The 20,333-nt window shown below is 38.5% G+C and overlaps 1 protein-coding gene across 11 annotated transcripts in view; it reads right to left on the bottom strand.

Annotated features, from left to right (window-relative positions):
• The window catches only part of Dop1a (DOP1 leucine zipper like protein A), a 102,540-nt gene that overhangs the window by 54,955 nt on the left and 27,252 nt on the right, over positions 1 to 20,333 (bottom strand). For all 11 annotated transcript variants that reach the window (XR_015626662.1, XM_087562236.1, XM_087562240.1 and 8 more), the window contains 6 exon segments: positions 17,797 to 17,987; positions 15,855 to 16,036; positions 11,498 to 11,668; positions 9,069 to 9,258; positions 6,244 to 6,342; positions 737 to 836 (listed from right to left, as the gene is read on the bottom strand). Coding sequence is in view for 10 of the 11 variants with exons in the window: in XM_087562236.1 (XP_087418362.1) it covers positions 737 to 836; positions 6,244 to 6,342; positions 9,069 to 9,258; positions 11,498 to 11,668; positions 15,855 to 16,036; positions 17,797 to 17,934 (880 nt within the window). In the remaining variant the exon portion in view is untranslated.

Raw genomic sequence — 20,333 nt, 5'->3', positions numbered from 1 at the left:
AACATCCAAGGTAATGTATCAAGTGTCCCTTCACTCTAGTAAGAGGCTGTGAGGACAGGCAAACGACTTGTACAAAGGCTGAAGATGACGCGCATGTAATGCTCTGTGGCCTAAGTGTGTAGTGTCGCATTCTGGTTTCACTGTGAGACAGTGGGACTTACTTATGATTCATTGGTGACTTTCAAGTTTTGGAATTTTGTCATAATTTTGATTATTATTCTTTTTAATAAACTGACATTAAGTATAATCATAGAAATTTATAAGAGGAAAAAAATCTTGTTAAAGTGAACATGACTTTATGGATTAAAATAGCTGGTTCATTTAACAGGCTTAAGAAACTTGCTCAAAAATTTCATCATTAGTAGTCCCTCCACCTGGGTTGGCTACCACCATTATCATCATCACCACTGTCATCGTCATCTTGTGTGTGTGTGTGTGTGTGTGTGCGCGCGCGCGCACGTGTCCTGTAGGCCAGGAGGAGGCATGGAGCCCTTGGAGCTCGAGTTGTAGGTGATGCTGAGCGACCTGGTGCAGGTGCTGGCAACCAAACCCTGGCACTTTGGAAGAGTAGCAGACGCTCTTAAGCACAGAGCCGCCTTTCTGGTGTAATTTTTAGTTTTTATTGTTCATTTATACATAAATGTTTAGTTTCTTCATACAATTTGAGATTATACACAGAAAATCTCTTTTTATTTTTATTTTTTGTCTATTATAAGCATACTCATTAATTACCTACCAAGAAGCCATGCATAAAGTCTTCGGTTCAAGGACATATCCCTCCTTAGTACTACATGAAGGGCTGCTGACAAGATCCTGATCATGTCTGGCCGAGTGGCCTGAAAAGAATAAAGTGTTACACTTAGGCTTTTACTCAAAGAATGCCATGAAGTCTGCTCTAAACATCAGTGTTGTTATATAACATTGCTTTGTCTAAACTTTCAAGTTTAGGAGCTATTATTTCTAATTTACACTCAAGGAAACAGGAAGAAAGGTAACAGACTTAGTTTCTTTCTGGATAGTCTCAAAAAGCAAGTGTGGGCCCAAGCTCCCTACGCAAGAAAGGACGGCTCTGAGCTTCTTCCTCTTGGACCTTCTGCTCTTTCTGCCTGCCTGTCTTCTACTTTAGCTTTATAGCTGAAACTACAGCACTTACTTTAGCACCATGTTTGAAGTTTTTTTTTTTTTTTTTTTTTAACTCGCCACCAACAGTAAAATCTGACAAAAGGAGGAGGATAAAGAGGACAGAGAGTAGGAGGTCATCTGCCTTAGCCATTCAGCAGTGTTGCTGGGCTCTAAAGGCTTCACTATGCTGTTTGCATCAATTCAGTGTCTTTTCTTTTTTAAAAAAATTCTACTTGTAGTATTTCAAAACATGGGAAAAAAAGCACAAATAAATAAAATCAAATAGAGTACTTTTGTTCAAATCAATAACTTTAATTTTTTCCTTCAGATTTTTTTCCTCTAGCTTAAATTTGATGTTTAAAAATGATTAAAGACCCTATTTCAACCAAAAGATGTAAAGTTAAAAAAAGATGGGAAGTAGCTAAATCTGTTATTAACTTTAAAAATAATACTTGGGGTCTTAGTGAGTTAAAACACTCATCATGCAAACCTGATGACTCGAGTTCAAGCCTACAATTCTGGGGTGAAGGAGAAGAACCTACTCCTAAAAATTGTCTTCTGATCTCCACACGTGCAACTGAAGAGTGAGTGTGCATGCATACATGCACGCACTAAATACAAATTTTAAAAGAACACCACTAGGTGATCACTTAAATATAGAATTTTGGAATTTTAAAATCAAATCCTGGAAACTGATCAATGTAAAACCATTGTATACAAAGGGACCTGACAGCTATGAATGGTCAGCAGCTTCAGATCTAGGGATGGGCTCTGGACCCAGCTCCCCTCTCCATGTTGCAGCTGTTGCAAACTGAACTTCTGGGAAAGCAGAGTCAGCTTCTTTTAAGGGATGGCTTCATAGGTCAACCCCACTCCAGTGCAAGGCAACACATCAGGAGTATATGTGCAGCACAAATACAACTGAACTGACACAAAGTTGGGTGGGTTGGGACTAGGGGTAGATCTGGGAGGAGTTGAGGGCATTAATATGATTAAAATACACAGTGTGAAAATCTCAAAGAACTACTAAAAAATGAAAACAACAACAAAAATGATCTATGCCTCTTAAGGTGCTGAAGCACTGTCAAATGAAAATGCTTGTGTAGTGCCTCATCTGGAAGTGGAGCTGAACTTTCCTTAGTCACAGCAAGGCTTCTCTATACAGCCTTCCTGATAAGGAAAGGGAGCCATCATCAGAATTAGCAATAGCTGCAGTATCATAGGACAGGGCATCCACAAGTGACACACTATGCCTATTCTTTATAGACACTGTCAGTAAGCTAGAAAATGTGTCAAGTGTGATGCCTAGGTATTTCAGGAGGCCCACAGGGTGGAAACTAGTTACGTAACAAAGAAAACACCATAAGACTATCAAGATGTATTTCCTTTTTCTTTTGCTGGGTTTACACTTCCCAAAAAGTCAGAAGCAAGTTAAGCCACTGGAATATCTGTATGCCAAGCAGCTGAGTAAGGCATCTATTATACTTATAATCTTTTCAATTTTTGCTGCCATGTTCTTGGAGGAAAATAAAAACACCAACAACAAAAGAAAATAAGTTGATGGTATAGCTCAGTGGTAGATGAGCTTGCAAGAAATCTTGGACTCAATTCCAGTACATGGACAAAGAGGAAAATAGGAAGGAAAGCTGGCCAGCTTCACAGTTCTTTTAAAACAAAGTTATTGAAATTTGAGCTTGTTATTCGAGGTACAATTTTCAGTCCACAAATTTTAGTATTTTTGTATACTATTTTTATATTTTTACACAAATATAGGATAGTTTTCTTAGTTTATAATGAACAGCTTTTAAAGAACTGAGTATAACTTTTGCTGTGTTTTTTATATACCTTGGGTAATACCTAATATTAAATATGATCTTTTAGATTTTGACATTTAGTAGTCATTCATTTAAACAGAAACAATATTGCTATAAATAATATTGGCAATTCCAAGAGAAAATTAAATTATGAATGACTGTGTATGTTGGAGTTAACACTGCTTCCAGACACTGGGCTAAAAACTTTGCAGTGTCAAAATTTTTTAAGTTTCACATATATGAAGCTGTATTACATCTGTTTCCCCTTCCTAGAAGTCCTCCCATGTCCCACCTCCTTTTCCAACTCATACCTTCTTTATCATTAGTTGTTATAAATACATAAATACAACCTTTTGAGTCCACTTAGTGTTGTTGTGAGTATATACATTTTTAGGGCTGACGACTCAGTACAGAGAAAGCAACTGGGGGAATCATTCCTGGAGAAAAATGATGCTACGACCTCTCTCTCAGCAGTCATTAATTGCCTGCACTCTTCATCTAGTAGTAGGGCTTTGTGAGATTCCCAACATCCATGTTGACATGTCAACAGGAGTTGTTATAGTTCGAGTCTTGCTTAGGCAAGCATGTTGTTAGAATTTAGGGCACAGCTTGGTGTCATATTTAGAAGACACAGTCTTGAAGCAGATGTTTTGACCTTCAAGCTCTTAGGGGGACTTTCTGCCCCCTTTCATGATGTCCCATAAGCTTTGGGTGTGGGTTGTGTTAAGTCTGTATTAGTTCAGGTCAGGCACTCATGATCAATTATTCTTCGCATTTGACCAGTTGGGAGGGGTGAGAGCCACACTTCAGGCTAGGATGTTAAACAGGATGTGCCACTTATGAACAGCCTGAGGGTTGAAGATGTTGCAGGCAGCCTAGGTTCCAATGACTCATAAGCCTTGACCCATGCCCAGATGTGGGTTCTGGGTTAAGCAGACTAGGTGAGCACCTGGGTGAGGTCTAGAGGCTGGTGTGGCATAAATGGATTAAGTCAGGCAGCTAACCAGACTGGGCATGTGCACAGGATGTGCAATCTCCATTAAATTCTAGAGTTGTGAACAGTGCAAAGAAAATTGATCCGATTGGGCCCACAACAAATGATGGGCAACTAGGATCAAGCCTGGGGTTTAAGTTCCTAAACGTTTTTACTGACAAAGTGTTATGCTTTGGGGCTGGTGAGATGGGTAATAGGTAAAGGTGCTTGCTGCCAACCCTGATAAGCTACATAATCTTCATAAATGTTGACAAAGAGAACTGAATCCTGCAACTTGTCCTCTTACCTCCATATAAGTACTGTGGACACACACAGACATAAAATAAAATAAAATAAAAGTTGCTGCTTTTAAAATGCTATGGCTTAGAGCACAAACACCTGGCTCCAGGCTTAGTCTACTTTGAAGGACATGGGGAGGTGTGTGAGCGGGAGCTGGACTTTGAACGCACAGTTGCTGCAGCAAGTTCCCATTGGCACAGACTGCTCCGTCTCCTGCCATGCCTTTCTTGTTACGATGACTCTGTGAAAGAGTAAGCTAAAATAAACCACCCTTAAGGTGTGTCATGTCAGGCAACGGTGATGAGAAAAAGTTATGCATTAGCTACTTCCCAGCTAAGATATAACTTTTTCTTTCCTTTTTGGACACAAGGTCTCACTATTGAGTTTACAATCCTCCTGCCTTAGGTTCCTCAATGCTGGAACTACAGGTATGTGCCACCAACATATCTGTATGTTGAATGTATGGCTAAGAAAGAAGTCATTCGAAATACGTCACCACACATTGCAAGGTGTTAAAGATCTCTATAATCTTAACTAATGCTTAATAGTAGATAATCAGGTCAGCTTTCCCTGACGTAAGTTAACGACCAGTGTGTCCAGAGCAGGTAGGCAATGAGGGGTCTGTTGAGTTACAATGAAAACCAACACCTGCTAAGAATACGATCAAGTGGGGAACACGGATGACTCTGCAGGCTTGGGAGCCTTACAACGTGAAAGGAACGGGGAGAGCAGTGCTGCAATAGTAACAGAACGATGAACACTGCGAGACTGCTCCACACTGCTGCTCTCTGGAAACAGCACAGGAGGGCTGGGAAGACTGGACGGCGGGAACAGGGAGAGAGGAGAGTACAGGCAAGGTGTCATTATAATCACCGATCTAGTGAGATTCCAAATTAAATTCTCATCAATTTAAGCCTAAGATTTAGCTCAGATGCAGTGGAGGAGCTTCTCAGTGGAGAGATTATTAATGTGGGACGTTTCAGCAGGAAGAAGGTCAGTATTAGAGGTCAATAAGGAATGAGCTTCCTAAGTGCCAGGCAGTAAGGTTAGGCTGTTACACACATTTCTTTGACTTATTCTTTGTTTTTTACAAGACTTTAACAAAATTAAAAACAACAAAAACAACACCCCTAACTCCCCCCCCCCCCCCCAAACAAACCCCTCACCCCACGGCCCAGCTGGCTACTCCCAATGCGGAAAATAGGAGATCCCAGAGGGCAGAAAAGGCCCATACTTTGAGTGGGGGGGGGGGGGGGCTCAAAATAGAAACTGGAAGTGTCTCAACCAGCAACAATGAACTCAATGAACTATGAAAGTCTTCAATTATTATTTTTTTCAAATTAAATGAAGTAAAAAATTGAGCAAAGTAGTAAAAAAAAAACTTTTGCCAGTTATAATGTGAAATTGCTAATCTCTCAACTAGTAGCCATTATGAAAACGACAAAGTCCTTTCTGTTTTTCCTATTTTAGAAATAAATTTATTTTTTTGAGACAGTTCTTATGCAGCCAGGACTGTCTTGGAACCCTCTGTAGACTGAGCTGTCCCGGAACTCACAGAGAACTGCCTGTCTTTGATTCTCGAGTGCTGAAATTAAAGGTACGCACTACTATGGCATGGCAAAAATTTAATTTTCACAGCAGATTCTTTTAAATTAAGGATTGATTAAATTAAGTCCCAGTAATGAAACACTTCATTAATGATTTGTCGGTTCAGTTGATTTTATCTGTAGTGAAATCTGTAGCAAATGGCCTAGACACTATTTGGTTCTCAAACAATGGCTAACTCCCCTAAAGCTCTGGCACGCAGTCACCAAAGCAAAATAAGGTGCCGCCAGACACCTCACCTGTGAGCAAACTTCAAGGCCTGGGCCTTAGGACTTCAGTTACTATATTCTGATCAAATTGTTGAGTATTTCTCTTTAAAATATTCACAATTTCTACTTAACAAAAAAGAAATTTGTTTTCTGTATAAAGAAAATATTTTAATACAGTACCTTTAAAACAACTACACATTGACGACATTAGCTTTCTTACCTGACTCATATGGAAAGGAAAACAGAAGAGGATGAGGTCCAGGGTGCTTCTCTGTACAAGTACACTTGAGTCCTGCACTGAAGTACTTACTGCTTCCACCTGAAAGAAGAAAGCTGATAGCATCCTAGGAAGTGTTACCCTGGTAACTTTTCATCTATCTAAGACAGAGAAAATATTCCTATGCTAATCACAGAGTGCTACAAATGTTAGTGTCAGTACCAGTGACTTTTTACCCGGTGCCCCATCACATGTCTACACAGCATGTTTGTACAAATGTTGGCCGGCAGCTTTATCTACACTTGCAACAAGTGGGATGCAAGTCAAATGCCTACTGACTGATGGAAGGATAACCACGCTTTGTCAACAAGAGCATATGAAACAACATAAAGCAACATACCAATGACACCACACACAGACACATACTAATCTCAAGTGTGTCATAAACTGTGAATAAACCACACCCACGGTATGGCTCAAGATACATTACCCGTCTGGATGGAGTGAAACTAAACTCAGAAAACAGACCAACATTTTCAAGGATGTGACCACAGGAAAGGAGTGAACCATAAGGATCTAGTGATTTGGAGTTACTATAATTGTCTGAGTCTTTTTTATAGTAGTGGTTAGGAGACTGATCGTACATTGGTACAACCACTCTGGAAATCAATCTGGTGCTTCCTCAGAAAATTGGAAATAGTTCTACTTGAAGACCCAGTTATACCTCTCTTGGGCATATACCCAAGATATCCCACCATAACACAAGGAAATGTGCTCCACTATGTTCATAGTACCCTTATTTGTAATAGCCAGAAACTGGAAGCAACCAGATGTCCCTCAACTGAAGACTGGATACAGAAAATGAGGTTCATTTACAGAATGGAATACTATTCAACTATTAAAAATGAGAACATCATAAATTTTGCAGACAAATGGATGAACTAGAAAATATCATCCTGAGTGAGGTAACCCAGACCCAAAAGGACATGCATGGTATGTTTTCACTGATAAGTGGATATTAGCCAAAAAGTACAGAATAGTCATGATACAACTCAGAGACCATAAGAAGTTTAACAAAAAAGAAAGGCCAAGTAATGATGCTTCATTCCCATTTAGAAGGGGGAACAAAATAATCATGGAAGGCAGAGGGAAGGAGGGACCTGGGTAGTAGAGGGGAGGCAGAGGTAAAAAGGGAGGACAGGATCAGTTATGGGGGGGAAGACAGAGAAATCCAGAGGACCAGGAGAATGAATGGAAATATGCAGCTGCTGGGGGTGGGGGACAGGGGGAACCTGTAGAAAGTCCCAGAGACCTTGGATGTGAGAAGCTCCAAGGACTCAGTGGGATGACCTTAGTCAGAAAGACCAACAACGGAGCGATGGAATCTGAAGAGATCACCTCTAGCAGAAAGACAGGGATTCTAATGTAGGGATGGGGTCACCAACCCACATTCAAAATTTTTGACCCAGAATTGCTCCTGTCTAAAAGAAATGCAGAGACAAAAATGGAGCAAAGATTGAAGGAAAGGCCATCCAGAGACCAGCCCAATTTGGGATCCATGTCATGGGGGACCACCAAACTCTGACCCTATTACTGATGCTATGTTGTGTTTGCAGACAGGAGCCTAGCATGGCTGTCCTCTGAGAGGCTCTAGCAGCAGCTGACTGAGACAGATGTAAATATTCACAGCAAACCATTGGACTGAGGTATGGGAACCCTATGGAAGGGTTAGAGAAGAACTGAAGGAGCTGAAGGGAACGGCAACCCCATAGGAAGAATAATATTGCCAATCAACCCAGACCCCTGGGATCTTCCAGAGACTAAACTACCAACAAAGAGCATACATGGGCTAGTCTGAGGCTCCTGGCATACACGTAGCAGAGGACTGCCTTGTCGGATTCATTGGGAGGATGCATCCAATACTCTAGAGACTTGATGCCACAGGGAAAGAGGATGTTGGGTGAGGGGGTTACCCTCTCAGAGTGAAAGGGAAGGAGGATGAGGTGATGAACTCTGGGATGGGGAACAGAAAGGCAGGTAACATTTGGAATGTAAATTAATAAAATACTTAATTAAAAAATTCATGTAAGATGGCCCAATTTTAGTGAATGCAAGTAATAAACTAATTTTAACTAAAGTTGTATATTAAGTATCAGTCATATCAGAGGCTGGAGAGATGGCTCAGCGGTTAAGAGCACTGACTGCTCTTCCAAAGGTCCTGAGTTCAATTCCCAGCAACCACATGGTGGCTCACACCATCTGTAATGGGATCCGATGCTCTCTTCTGGTGTGTCTGAAGACAGACTATGTACTCACATACATAAAATATCAGTCATATCATAATATGGAAAATAAGATTAATCAAAAAATAGAACTCTGAAAATGAATTCCCTGCCCCCAAGTTTAAGCATCCTATATCGATTTCCTTCTGTTGCCAATTTCAAATATAAGAACATAATCAGTGTCTATTTTCTTTTTTCAGAATTTAGCTATATCACTTTGTCTAAATTACATCTTTCTTAATAAGGAAAAGTAGGACTGGAGAGAAGGTCCACTTTGGGATATTATAATAAATGTAGCTTTGGTAACAGTGGTCTATTAGTAAACAAGACAGGTAATTAAAATCATGATTTGCTTAAATGAAAGGTAACAGGTATAAACAATAATGTCTTTTTCATGAAAAATTAATGTTTAAAAATATTAATAATTATTCAGAATTTTGGTTGCTAGTTTTCTTTGATGAAAACAGGAATGTTGCCCACGGCATGGTTCTCAGAATAGTCTGGACTGTCTGGCTCCAGAGAAACACTTGTGACATGTCAACCCACCATGAGCTCAATGTCACTGCCAATTATATAGAGCTGATCTTCCATGGAAAGCTTCCTGTTCAGATGGGCCAGAACATATGTGATTCCAGGTAAGCGCACAGCGGGACTGGTGAGCAGACTGCCCCACAGGGCACTGTAGAACGCTGACTGCTCTACGGCGGCAGCAACTTTTTCCAGCAGTGTGTTTGTTCTGGAGCACACAACAGAAGGAAGGGTACAAGAAAGGAAACATTCAGTATCAGAGAAAAGTAATCAACCATCACTCTCTTCTAAACTAATGGACAGGACACACAGCACAGTCATGAGCTCCACCCTGGAAACAAGTGACTCAGTCTGGAAGAATACACTTCATAGTCAGAGGACAGGGTACAGGTCTTGCTTCCGTGTATATTAGCTGCATAAATCCTAATCCTTTCAATTCAGTCTCCATCTGTAAAAGGGAGAAAACAGCACTGAAGCATGTGCCTACCTCAGTGGGCTAAGCATATTAAGCAATAAAGCAACATACTTAGTTAATCAGTCTTAGCATACCTATGTTGACTTCATACAAAACCTTAAGACATTTCTAGATACCTCTTTCTACAATGATAACATGTAATTCACAATATATAACAGAATTGGATATATGACAAAAGTAAAACTAAAGTTATCAGTGACTGACTCTTGTTTTAAACAAAATAAACAATTAATTCAATATACAGAAGTCTATTATAGTATAGTACAGCAAAGCCATATATGACCTCAGTTGTTGATTTAATATTTAATCTCTGGTCTTAATGTATCTATGCATTAAAATAACACATTTATGAACCCTTTCATAGTACTTATAAGGAATATGTAACAGAACATAAATAGGGCACTATAGTCAGAAAGGAGATTACTTAATTTCTATATTAAGTTTTAATTAGAACTAGTAGAATTAAATGCTACTGACCCTGTACTTCCCTTGAGAGTATAATTTAAAACTTATTTCTAAATTAAATGAACTACTTTTATGTTACGCTTCTATAAGTATAAGCAAATAGGTAATTAATAAAAGCAAACCATATGGGCCACAGAAGTGTGTCGGGGTAAAGGCACTTGCCATGGAAGCTGTAGAACAGATTTCCACCCCTGGAGCCTACATGAAGGTAGGAGAGAACCAACGGCACTAAGTTGTCCGGTAGCCTCCATACACATCAGACACAAAGACACTTGATAATAATGGTTGACAGTAAAGAAGATAACATAAAGAGCAAATTATGCTATTAAGTTTTGACTACATTGTATCCTTTGCAATGTATTCTATAAAGATAATCCAGTATTTTCAGAATTAGATTATCATTGTATTGTGGAAATACTTGGAATACCTTAATTGGGCAGTGTATTTGATTAAATTATCTAAGTTTAAATCATTATGTCTTCTTATAAGTTAAACAGCATTTCCTATTTTTGCCAACTAAACTCGATTTCTTTCATTTTTCTTCCTGTAACAACACAACACATTGTCTATAACAATAGGCTGTAAACAGAACAGACCGTTTCTTTAACACTGCACATCAAGTGTTATGGAGACAGCTAGTGAAAAGCAGTGTACTGGTGCCAGGATATTTTCTCCAACTTAGCAGTTTAAACACTGTTGGCTGAGGGATCCACTTCACACTATTCCTTATTTGTTAATCTATCTGTTATATCACTATTTTAAATTATGGGTCATAAGTTTCGAGTGACTTAGATGTGCTAAGCACTGGACTGCTTTGGTTTGGAAACATACAGACAGGTCTTGCTTCATTTACAGATGAAGAAATGGAACACAATTAGGAAACATTAAAAAGTGTTCAAATAAGATACTTTGTAACAGTTTTTATTGCTATTGAAATCTTATATGTATGTCTGTTTTGTCTGAATGTATATCTGTGTGTCACTTAACTGTCTGATGCCTGTGGAAGCCAGAAAAAGATTCTAAATCCCCTGAAACTGGAGTTTCAGATGGCTGTGAGCATCTAAGTGGGTACTGAGACTCTAAATCAGGTCCTCAGGAAGAGTAGCAAGTGCTCTTAACCCCTAAATCATCTCTCTAGCATTAATAATATTTTTTAATTTTTATTTTTTAATGTGTACATGAATGCTTTATCTGCATGTATGCATGCAATATTATACAAATGCCTGGTACCCAGGCAGGTCAAAAGAGGGCATCAGATTCCATGGAACTAGAGTTATAGATAGCTGTGAATTGTCACTTCAGTGCTAGGAATCCAACCTAGTTTTTTTTGCAAGAGTAACCAATATTCTTAATTGCTGGGCCATATCTCCAGTCCCATGCTACTGAAATCTTAATGTGTTATGTTTATGCATCTAGAATAATTAATTTTGTGATGTTAAAAAACAGTTAAGGATGGTTTCTGACTAATTCATAACTTGTAATACCAAAGAGGAACAAATACCATTACCTCTCATAATACTCTGATCCTTCTTCTAAGCCAGGAAGAATACCAGTCAGCAATCCCTGGAGACCAGGTTTCAGAGTTTTCCCCAAAGGCAGATAATATATCTCATACAAACTGAGCAGTGTTGGTTTTACAGACATAGCAGCATTGGCAAGAAGAGGAAACAGCCCAGAACTGTTAAAAAAATGAAGACGTAAAACAGCACCAACATTAATTTATATGCAAGTATATCATATATTCTGATGAAACAGGTTACAGCAAATAAATATTATCTATTAATGACTTCTACATCTGTTAAACTAAGCCAGTTCTCTCACCTGAATTTCATACACACACACTTCCTAGCTGTTTCACATCCTTTTTTAATGTTATGAGAACGCTGTTGCTGTCCTCAGACACACCAGAAGGGGGCAGCAGATCTCATTACAGATGGTTGTGAGCCACCATGTGGTTGCTGGGAATTGAACTCAGGACCTTTGGAAGAGCAGTCAGTGCTCTTAACCTCTGAGCCATCTCTCCAGCCCAGATACATGACCCTGATGTGATTTGAACATATAACCTTCTGATCTGGAGTCAGACACGCTACCATTGAGCCATGAGACCTTCCCTCACAAACTCCTTTTAATTCCACAATTCCAAACAAGAATTCTCATGTTTCCTAGGAGTCTGCCTTTTCTCCTCCATAACTAGTATTTTAAAATATGGTGTCTGTTATTAGCTGGTCATAGCTATATATCTATCTAGAAGTGATGTTTGCACCTACTGTAAAAATGTCTCCTCCAAGACTCATGTGGTGGCGCATGCCCAGTACTCAGCAGGCAGAGGAAAGTGGGTCTCTGTGAGTTCAAGGCTAGCCTTGTCTACATAGTGAGTTCCACCACAGTCAGGGTTATGTAAAAAGACTTGTCTCAGATGAAACAAAACAAAACAAAACAAATCTCCTCCAACCATCGGCCACAGGCTATGTTCTCTCCTCAGGTTTCCCTTGCAGCCAGTTCCTGAGTAAATTCTTTCTATCTCATCTTTATGATTACTTAGCAGAGACTGCCATATTTTCATCACCTTTTCAGGTAGAATCCAAAACTTCTATGAAGTTATAACTTTCTTGAAAAATGTCTCATAGATTTCCTACCAACACAGTTTTGACCATTTCTACCTTCTGGCTACTGCATCCACTGTACAAGCCGTGTGCACTCCCTCATTTCATTCATGTACTCCTAACTCAGCCCATTCTGTTCCTTTGAGAGCCTTCCATGCCCTATGTAGACTCCAGGCCTTTGCCTGTCCTGTTCACAAAGAATCCCTACACTCTTACTTACATATGGTACACTGGAGGATCCTTAAACATGCAGCTCTCAGTTTATGTCAGTTCCTTAATGAATTGAAACTAACCTGCTAATTAGATTAGGATTATAGGCCTGGTTTGATTTCCTAAAGTAGTAAATAGTACCTTATTAGAATATTTAGTACTAGGTTTAAACTATTTGTGAGTATTAGGAACAGGAGAACACAACTGCCAGTATTTCTATGTTTAAGACCCGTGTGCCATGTTCTGCACTCAGGTAGTGCTTTGAAGATTAATGGAGACTCTCAAACTACTCCTTGTTTCATATGGGAAGTAGAAGTCAAGTTCAATTGAGTAGTTTTCTGCCCAAAATTTTAGGAACACTGACCTGAGGCTGTAGTCATATTCTGTTTTTGTGAAACTGCCTTCTGTGTGCCTAGGGTCATATCCTGCCTTTACCAGAAGCTACCCTCATTGACAACTCTGTCTCCTCAATTTCTGTCTTTTTCTGCTCTCTGCTGACATCTTTGCTTCCAATCCAATGTATTACTACAACAACAACAACAACAACAACAACAACAACAACAAACAAAAACAAAAAAAAAACCAAAGAACAAAACTTTTGTTTTTGTTATGGCATTTTAGGATTCAGAAATTGGTCGGTCTGTCTGTCTGTCTGTCTGTCTGTCTGTGTCTCTCTCTCTCTCTCTCTTTCTCTCTCTCTCTCTCTTTACCCCACACTTGATTATAAAAACTGGACTTCCTTTTTCTAGAGCTAGACTGTAGAAATTAATCTTTCCCTGCCATTTTGACTTGGATGTAGCTGTAAAGAAACTCTTATCTACTTTGATTGACAGTCCATCAGAAGATTGTCATTTAAAAAATGATCCTCTAACCTGTTAGGAAGTAATGTCGTGCGGAGCTTTTTTTGTGTGTGTGCCTATCATGTTTCCATATGGTTGTTCATGCTTTGATCTTGCCTATGCAATGAAGTATACAAAGAAACCTCGAAGGAGTTTCTGGACGTGACGATGTAGAGATAATCAGGAACTCATCCACACTCAAGAAGTGGTGTACTGAAGCTCTCTATCAGGAAGGAAACTCCTGTCCTTGGTTCCTTCATTTGTGTATTTGTGTCCTTTAAAATATTTGTTATGATAGCCAATGAGTATGTTTCTCTGAATTCTATGAGTTACTCTAGCAAATTAATTGAATCTAAACAGTGAGTTGTATAGACCACAATGTGTCTCCAAATACAATGGGAAGCCTGGAGGCCTGGACTTGCTCATAGTGTTAGTACTGGAAGCAGTCTTAGTGACTTGTCAACCTGTGAGACCTGATAGTGTCTATAGAAAGACAATGTAAGGACTGAGCTGGCCTACAGAATGGCCAGCTGAAGTCCACTGAAGAGTTTGCCAATGGAGAAGAATCTTCACAAAACTGACACTCACACAGATGATCTCTGTTCTGAGTTGGAAAATCTACATTTGAGATTACTTGTATCAACCCAGTACATGAAATCTTAGAAGACATACATGACATAATTTCTTTAATGTATTTGAAAAAGGATCATTCTAATACTATGTGAAGAACAGAGTATAAGAAGCTAAGGACAGGGCAGGAGACATGGCTCAATAGTTAAGAGCACTGACTGCTCTTCCAGAGGTCCTGAGTTCAATTCCCAGTGACCACATGGTGGCTCACAATCATCTGCAATGGGATGTCTGGTGTGTCTGAAGACAGCTACAGTGTACAGTGTACTCATATACATTAAATAACTAAATAAAATAATCTCATATACATAAAACAAACAAACAAAAAACAAAGCTAAGGCCAGAGGCTCCATCGGTTTAAATGCTCATTTGAAATGGCAGACACCAGTGAGGTAGACAGATGCTCTGTGTAGGTTACTGGGCACACTGTTGTAAGAACTGTCTGTATATTATGAATAGTATCATTTCCATTTTTGTAAATGAGGGTACAAAGAGTTAAAAACAAGTGGTCCAAGAACAATTAGTTTGACAACCTTACTCTTAACCATTGAGACAGAACTTCCAGGGAGCCTGCACAGGAAGTAGAAGAATATGGACAGGGTTAACAAGGTGTGCAACTCACATTTAAGGCTCGTGGAAAGGGATTGATGGTTGTACCTTTTACAGACCTTTAGTACAGTGAAGGGAGTGTTTATTGGAAGGGGAGATTTATTTTTAAATAGGTCAAGTTTTAGTGGCTTTAAAAGATACACACGCGTCATGACTAAGCCAAGAGTTTAAAGCTAGGGCCGGCACGGCACTTGTGCCATCGATTTGAATTCAGTGTATATGAAACAAACCAAGGCTATCAGGCATGGGAGGAAATATGGAGATGTAGTCAAAGCAAGAAAGGTCCAGAGGTCCGTGCAATGAGGGGTATGTGAACCTGCTTCATTAGTGTGTGCACCTCATAGCGTCACGTTATACACTTCAGATGCACATGGTATGGCCATAAGCAGTGCCAGAACCAAGAGAGCCCTAAGAAATGGCAGATGTCGAGTTGGGGTGGATGAGGAAAGGGTGGTAAAACACAATAAAAAATATTAAAGAAAATGCCATTTCAGAGAAGCCAAAGGAAAGAATGGTCAAAGGATGGTTTATGACGTTAGCGCTACTAAGAAATAAAGTATGTTTTCCCAGGCTATCTGTCAACCTTACAAAGGTGCAATGCCTAATTAGTGTCAACAGTTTTGAATGACAACTTTTATGCATGCTAAGAGAGAAACACAATTTGAGAAAGGTTTTACATTTTTCTAAAACACTGAATTCACATATTTGACATTTACATAAGAAACAATTTTTCAAATTTTTTATTTTATTGTAGAAAGGTCAAACAGTTTAGACATATATACAAATATATATTGGAAACCGTCTTACTATACAGTCTTGGCTGGTCTGAACTAGCTATATAGACCAGGCTAGCCTCAGACTCATAGATATCTGCCTACCTCTGCCTCCTGAGTGCTGAGACTAAAGGCATGTATCACCCCACCTAGCTAAAAATATATTTTATATTGTATATAATTAATAAAATTACTCTTACCTATATAAGAAAAGATCTTTGGCAAGGCGCTTAGGGCCAATGATTTTGAAGATGATTTCATATGTTTCAAGTGCTTTCCGATGAACTCCGCCTGGTAGTGCTGGGTGCAGACATTGAGCTAGGCGCTTGCCTATGGTCAGTTTCTTGGGTACTACCTGGTACTTGGCATTATTTTGTAAAACCTTGAACAAAATAATTTTAGTGAAACAGAAAAATGTCTCATTTTATTACTATTTCTTTATAAAAATTATTATGGAATTTTTTTCAAAACTTTATCAGCATACATTTGAAATTAAAAAATTGAAAAAGATTATATTGTTAAAACATAACTATTATATGTTAACAGAAATATATATTTTAATGAAAGAATAATTTGTACAAAATATGTAGAGAATAAAGGCACAAATTTTTGCAAACCTTTACTGTCATGATGCAGAAAAATCATGGGTCCCCCACTGAGGATGGTTTATGGAGAGGGAGAGAGGGAGGGGGGTTGGGGGGAAGGTAGGTGTGAGCATGAGAGTGTGTGTGCAAAAGAAACTGACTGTCGGAGGCAATATAGTGGAGAAGTCAGCAGTAGAGTGCCCAGTAACTAGATTTATACCAAAATCTATTTTGACTACAAAACATGTTTTGACTACATAAACAAATAGATACATCCATGTATGTCTGCATGTGCATGTCTCTCTCTGTATATATCTGCATAGGTTTAAAATTTAAAATTAGTATCATCTAAAATCTTATCTTATTTTTCGTTATTTAGATATAATAAGATGTTTTCATTAATACTGATTAATGTATAAGAAGCTAATTATGTTCTTAATTGGTCTAAATCATGCCCATAATTCAAAGAATTGCTGTTGAAAATTGTTCCCAAATGGCCTTCAAAATGAGACTCTTAGCAATCTTTCAGCAGGACAAAAACCCTAGCTCCTGAAAGGAAGCCATATTTCTCGGGATAGTAGAGAGATGAAGTTTTCAAAGCTCACACAGTAAATGTTGGAAGTACATGTATGTTGCGGTAATTATTACCACACAGAAGCTCGTGTGTGCCATTTTAAGATAAACCCTTTGTACAGTGGAAATGAAAATCTTTTTCCTTACACTCGCAGGGTAATGATCTTGCAATCTATTTTCCTTGCTGTGTATGTTAAAATTTCTTTCCAAATAATGACAGGAGAAGCTGTTTGATGTTACAACAGTTACTGTGAATGTATTCTTTTTCCATCATTTAGAGGCATCTCCAATCACTAAGAACAATAATCATATTAAAACGATGTGTGTGAAGAAAGAGAAGTTTGACTGAAATTAGAACAAAATTGGGTCAAAACAGGAAGCTGAGAGCTGATCAGTGAGTGGCCTTTCTATAGGAACTTGATTAAAATCAGACTATGAAAGAAGGCTAATTCCAAGTCAGGTTATAAGGCTTAGGGACTATGTTTAAAACTGCCTTTGTAAAAAGTACTGATTTGTACCTAGGCTTGCCTAGGCATCAAGTGTGTCTTGTTGCTGCACTTACACCATTAGGAAAGGAAATTGAAGTTATTACTTTCTAGTTACAGCTTTTTGTTTTGGTGCCAGGAACTCCAGAACTTCATCTGATGCTCCATTACAAAAATTTACTCTTACAGTATCACACATATTTCTCAGTCCCTGCTGTTACAGGTACCAGTAATAATGATACTGATACTACTATTCCTGCTGCTACCAACTAGTGTCTTTTAGTGCTACTGTTTCTTTGAATAAGAACTGCTGAGGTGTTAGTAGTATGCCTGACCACACAGGCATGAACTCATGAAGTAGAATGCCATTTATGAAAGCTGAAGTTCAGTTACATTTTATAGTCTTTACTTCAAGATTTAGCTAAATCTGTAAACAGGCATAAACAGATTTCTGACTTTCATTCCTTTTACTAACTGGATAATGGATGAGAAGAGCATACCTTGTTGAGTTTTCCAAGTGCTGATATCAAATCTGCCCATTCACTGGAGTATTCAAAATTCTTTAGTGCTTTGTCAATTGCAGCTACATAGTTTCTGTATTTGGAGTCACTCAGTAACTCTAGCTCTTCTGTGTTCATTCTCCCACCCTGTTCTACTAGAGACCAGTTCCAAAGTCATGCAAAGTCCTTCCCTACAAGAGATTCCAGAGAAACCAAGATTACAAAGGAAAGAATGGGAGAGGGTTCATAAAGTCTCATTACAAAACAAATGACTAATTTTACAACAGAAGCATTCAAAATTCTAGTCAGTATATAGGACAATATTAATATTCAAAGTGGAAAATGGGCATTTTATTTAGGCATATAAAAAGAAAAATTTTGATTACTTCATGTTATTTCTGCCACATTTGTTGATAAAAAATTCTGTACATAGCCTCTTCTATTTTGATAGCAAAATCTAGTAAAAATGTTTAGATTGAACATATCAAGGATATAGGAATGAAAAAAAGAAAAGAAAAACCAAAGGAAAAAAACATCTGTATTATTTTATTTTTTAAAATATTTTCTTCAATAGTTTATTATCTTATATATACATATATATTTATTGATTTTTTTATTTATTTATATTTCAAATGTTATCTTCTTCTTGTTTCCCCTCTACAAGCCCCCTATCCCATTCTCCTCCCCTTGCTTTTATGAGGGAACTCCCCCACCAACCCACCCACTCCTGCCTCACTGCCCTAGCATTCCCCTATGCTGGGGCATTGAGCCCCCACAGGGTCAAGGGTCTCCTCTACTGATGTCAGATAAAGCAATCCTCTGCTACATGTGCAGCTAGAGTCATGGTCCCTCCATGGATGTGGAGAAAAGGAACACTCCTCCATTGCTGGTGGGACTGTAAGCTGGCATAACTACTCTGGAAATCAGTCTGGAGGTTCCTCAGACAATTGGATATAGGACCACTCCTGGGCACAAAAGATGCTCCAACATATAACAAAGACACGTGCTCCATTATGCTCATAGCAGCCTTATTTATTATAGCCAGAAGCTGGAAACAACCCAGATGTCCCTCAACAGAGGAATGGATACAGAAAATGTGGTACATCTACACAATGGAGTACTACTCAATCACTAAAAACAATGACTTCATGAAATTCGAAGGAAAATGGATGGAACTACAAACACCTGGTTTTAAAGATTCATTGTATTAACTAATAATGGGCATCTAGTATGAAGGAGCACCAGCTACTTAGGATCAGTACTGACTCTGGGTATAATGGACAAGAATATATGATAGTTCAAACACAGCACAATTTCCATGATATTCCTTTTTAAGAGTGTGCTTAGTGCTTCAGTCCCTCGTTTAGACTCAAATTTAATGATAGCAGTAGGCAGAAGAGATAATGGCAGCACTCAATAGGCCACAAAAAGCACTTCAGCTTCCAAAGACTCTTAGATAACTTAGCTCTGGGACAAGTCAGCTGCCATATCATGAAGACACTTAGGAGTTGAACCCATAATGAAGAACTGAGGCTTTGTGTTACTACCATGGGAGTGAGCCATTTTAGATAGCTCCTCTGCTATCAGCTAAGTCTGGATTTGAGTGCAGACGCAATTGACATTTGGATATCATTCTATAAGAGATTCCTAAATCAGTAATACACATAGCTAAGTCTTTCAAATACCTGCGGATGTATAACAGAAAGTGTTCTCGCATATGCCACTGAATTTGAGGGTTATTTGTTATGCCACAATAGATAATTAATAAGAATTTAATTGAAGTAAGTATAGGTCTCTTCCAGTTTTTACATTTTTACCCTAACTTCTGTCTACATCTTTCCTTACCAGCTGGATTCTGGGGCTCTAGGAAGGTCAAAGAATAGGCCTCACAGACTGCTAAAACAGTTTGATGGAGTAAGAAAAATTTCTTCAATAATCTTTTAAATATAACTCATATAATACTTATAACTGAATTTGACTCCTTCCTCAAATTTGTACAAGATTAACTTAAAAAGATCATAGATTTAAATATGACATGTAGAATTATAAAATTTTTAGAAGAAAATATAGAAGCAAAATTTCATGACCTAGAGGTAAACAGCCTTCTAAGAAATAATAGTAAAAAAAGCAACCAAAGAAAATAAATCCTACTGTACTGATATTTTAAACCTGTGGGGCTAGAAATACCATAAGGAAAATGAAAAGAGAATGAAAGGGGCAACTATGTTCACTATATCTGACCAAGTACTTAACTGGTATATAAAAAAACTCCTCTTCAATACAAGGAAGTTTAAAGTGGACAAAATATGTGAGCAGACACATCCACAAAGAAACTATGCAGATATACAGTACAAAACTGCAAGAATGAGATCGCTGAGACTCACACCCATGTGACTTACTAGTTAAAAGGAGAAATAAGTGAAATGTTATGCAAGCTGTCTTGTTGGCAATCTGTGGTTTCCATTCCCTCGGTACTGATAGGGCAGGGCTTCCCCTGTAATACTCAACTGCAGAGCTGTACCTCATCCCTTTTGAAA

This window comes from Rattus norvegicus, chromosome 8 (assembly GCF_021556685.1).
Source record: "Rattus norvegicus strain SHRSP/BbbUtx chromosome 8, alternate assembly SHRSP_T2T, whole genome shotgun sequence".
NCBI classification, from domain to species: domain Eukaryota; kingdom Metazoa; phylum Chordata; class Mammalia; order Rodentia; family Muridae; genus Rattus; species Rattus norvegicus.
The sequence above is the reverse complement of the archived record's forward strand: the minus strand, read 5'-3'. Positions and strand labels throughout refer to the sequence as shown.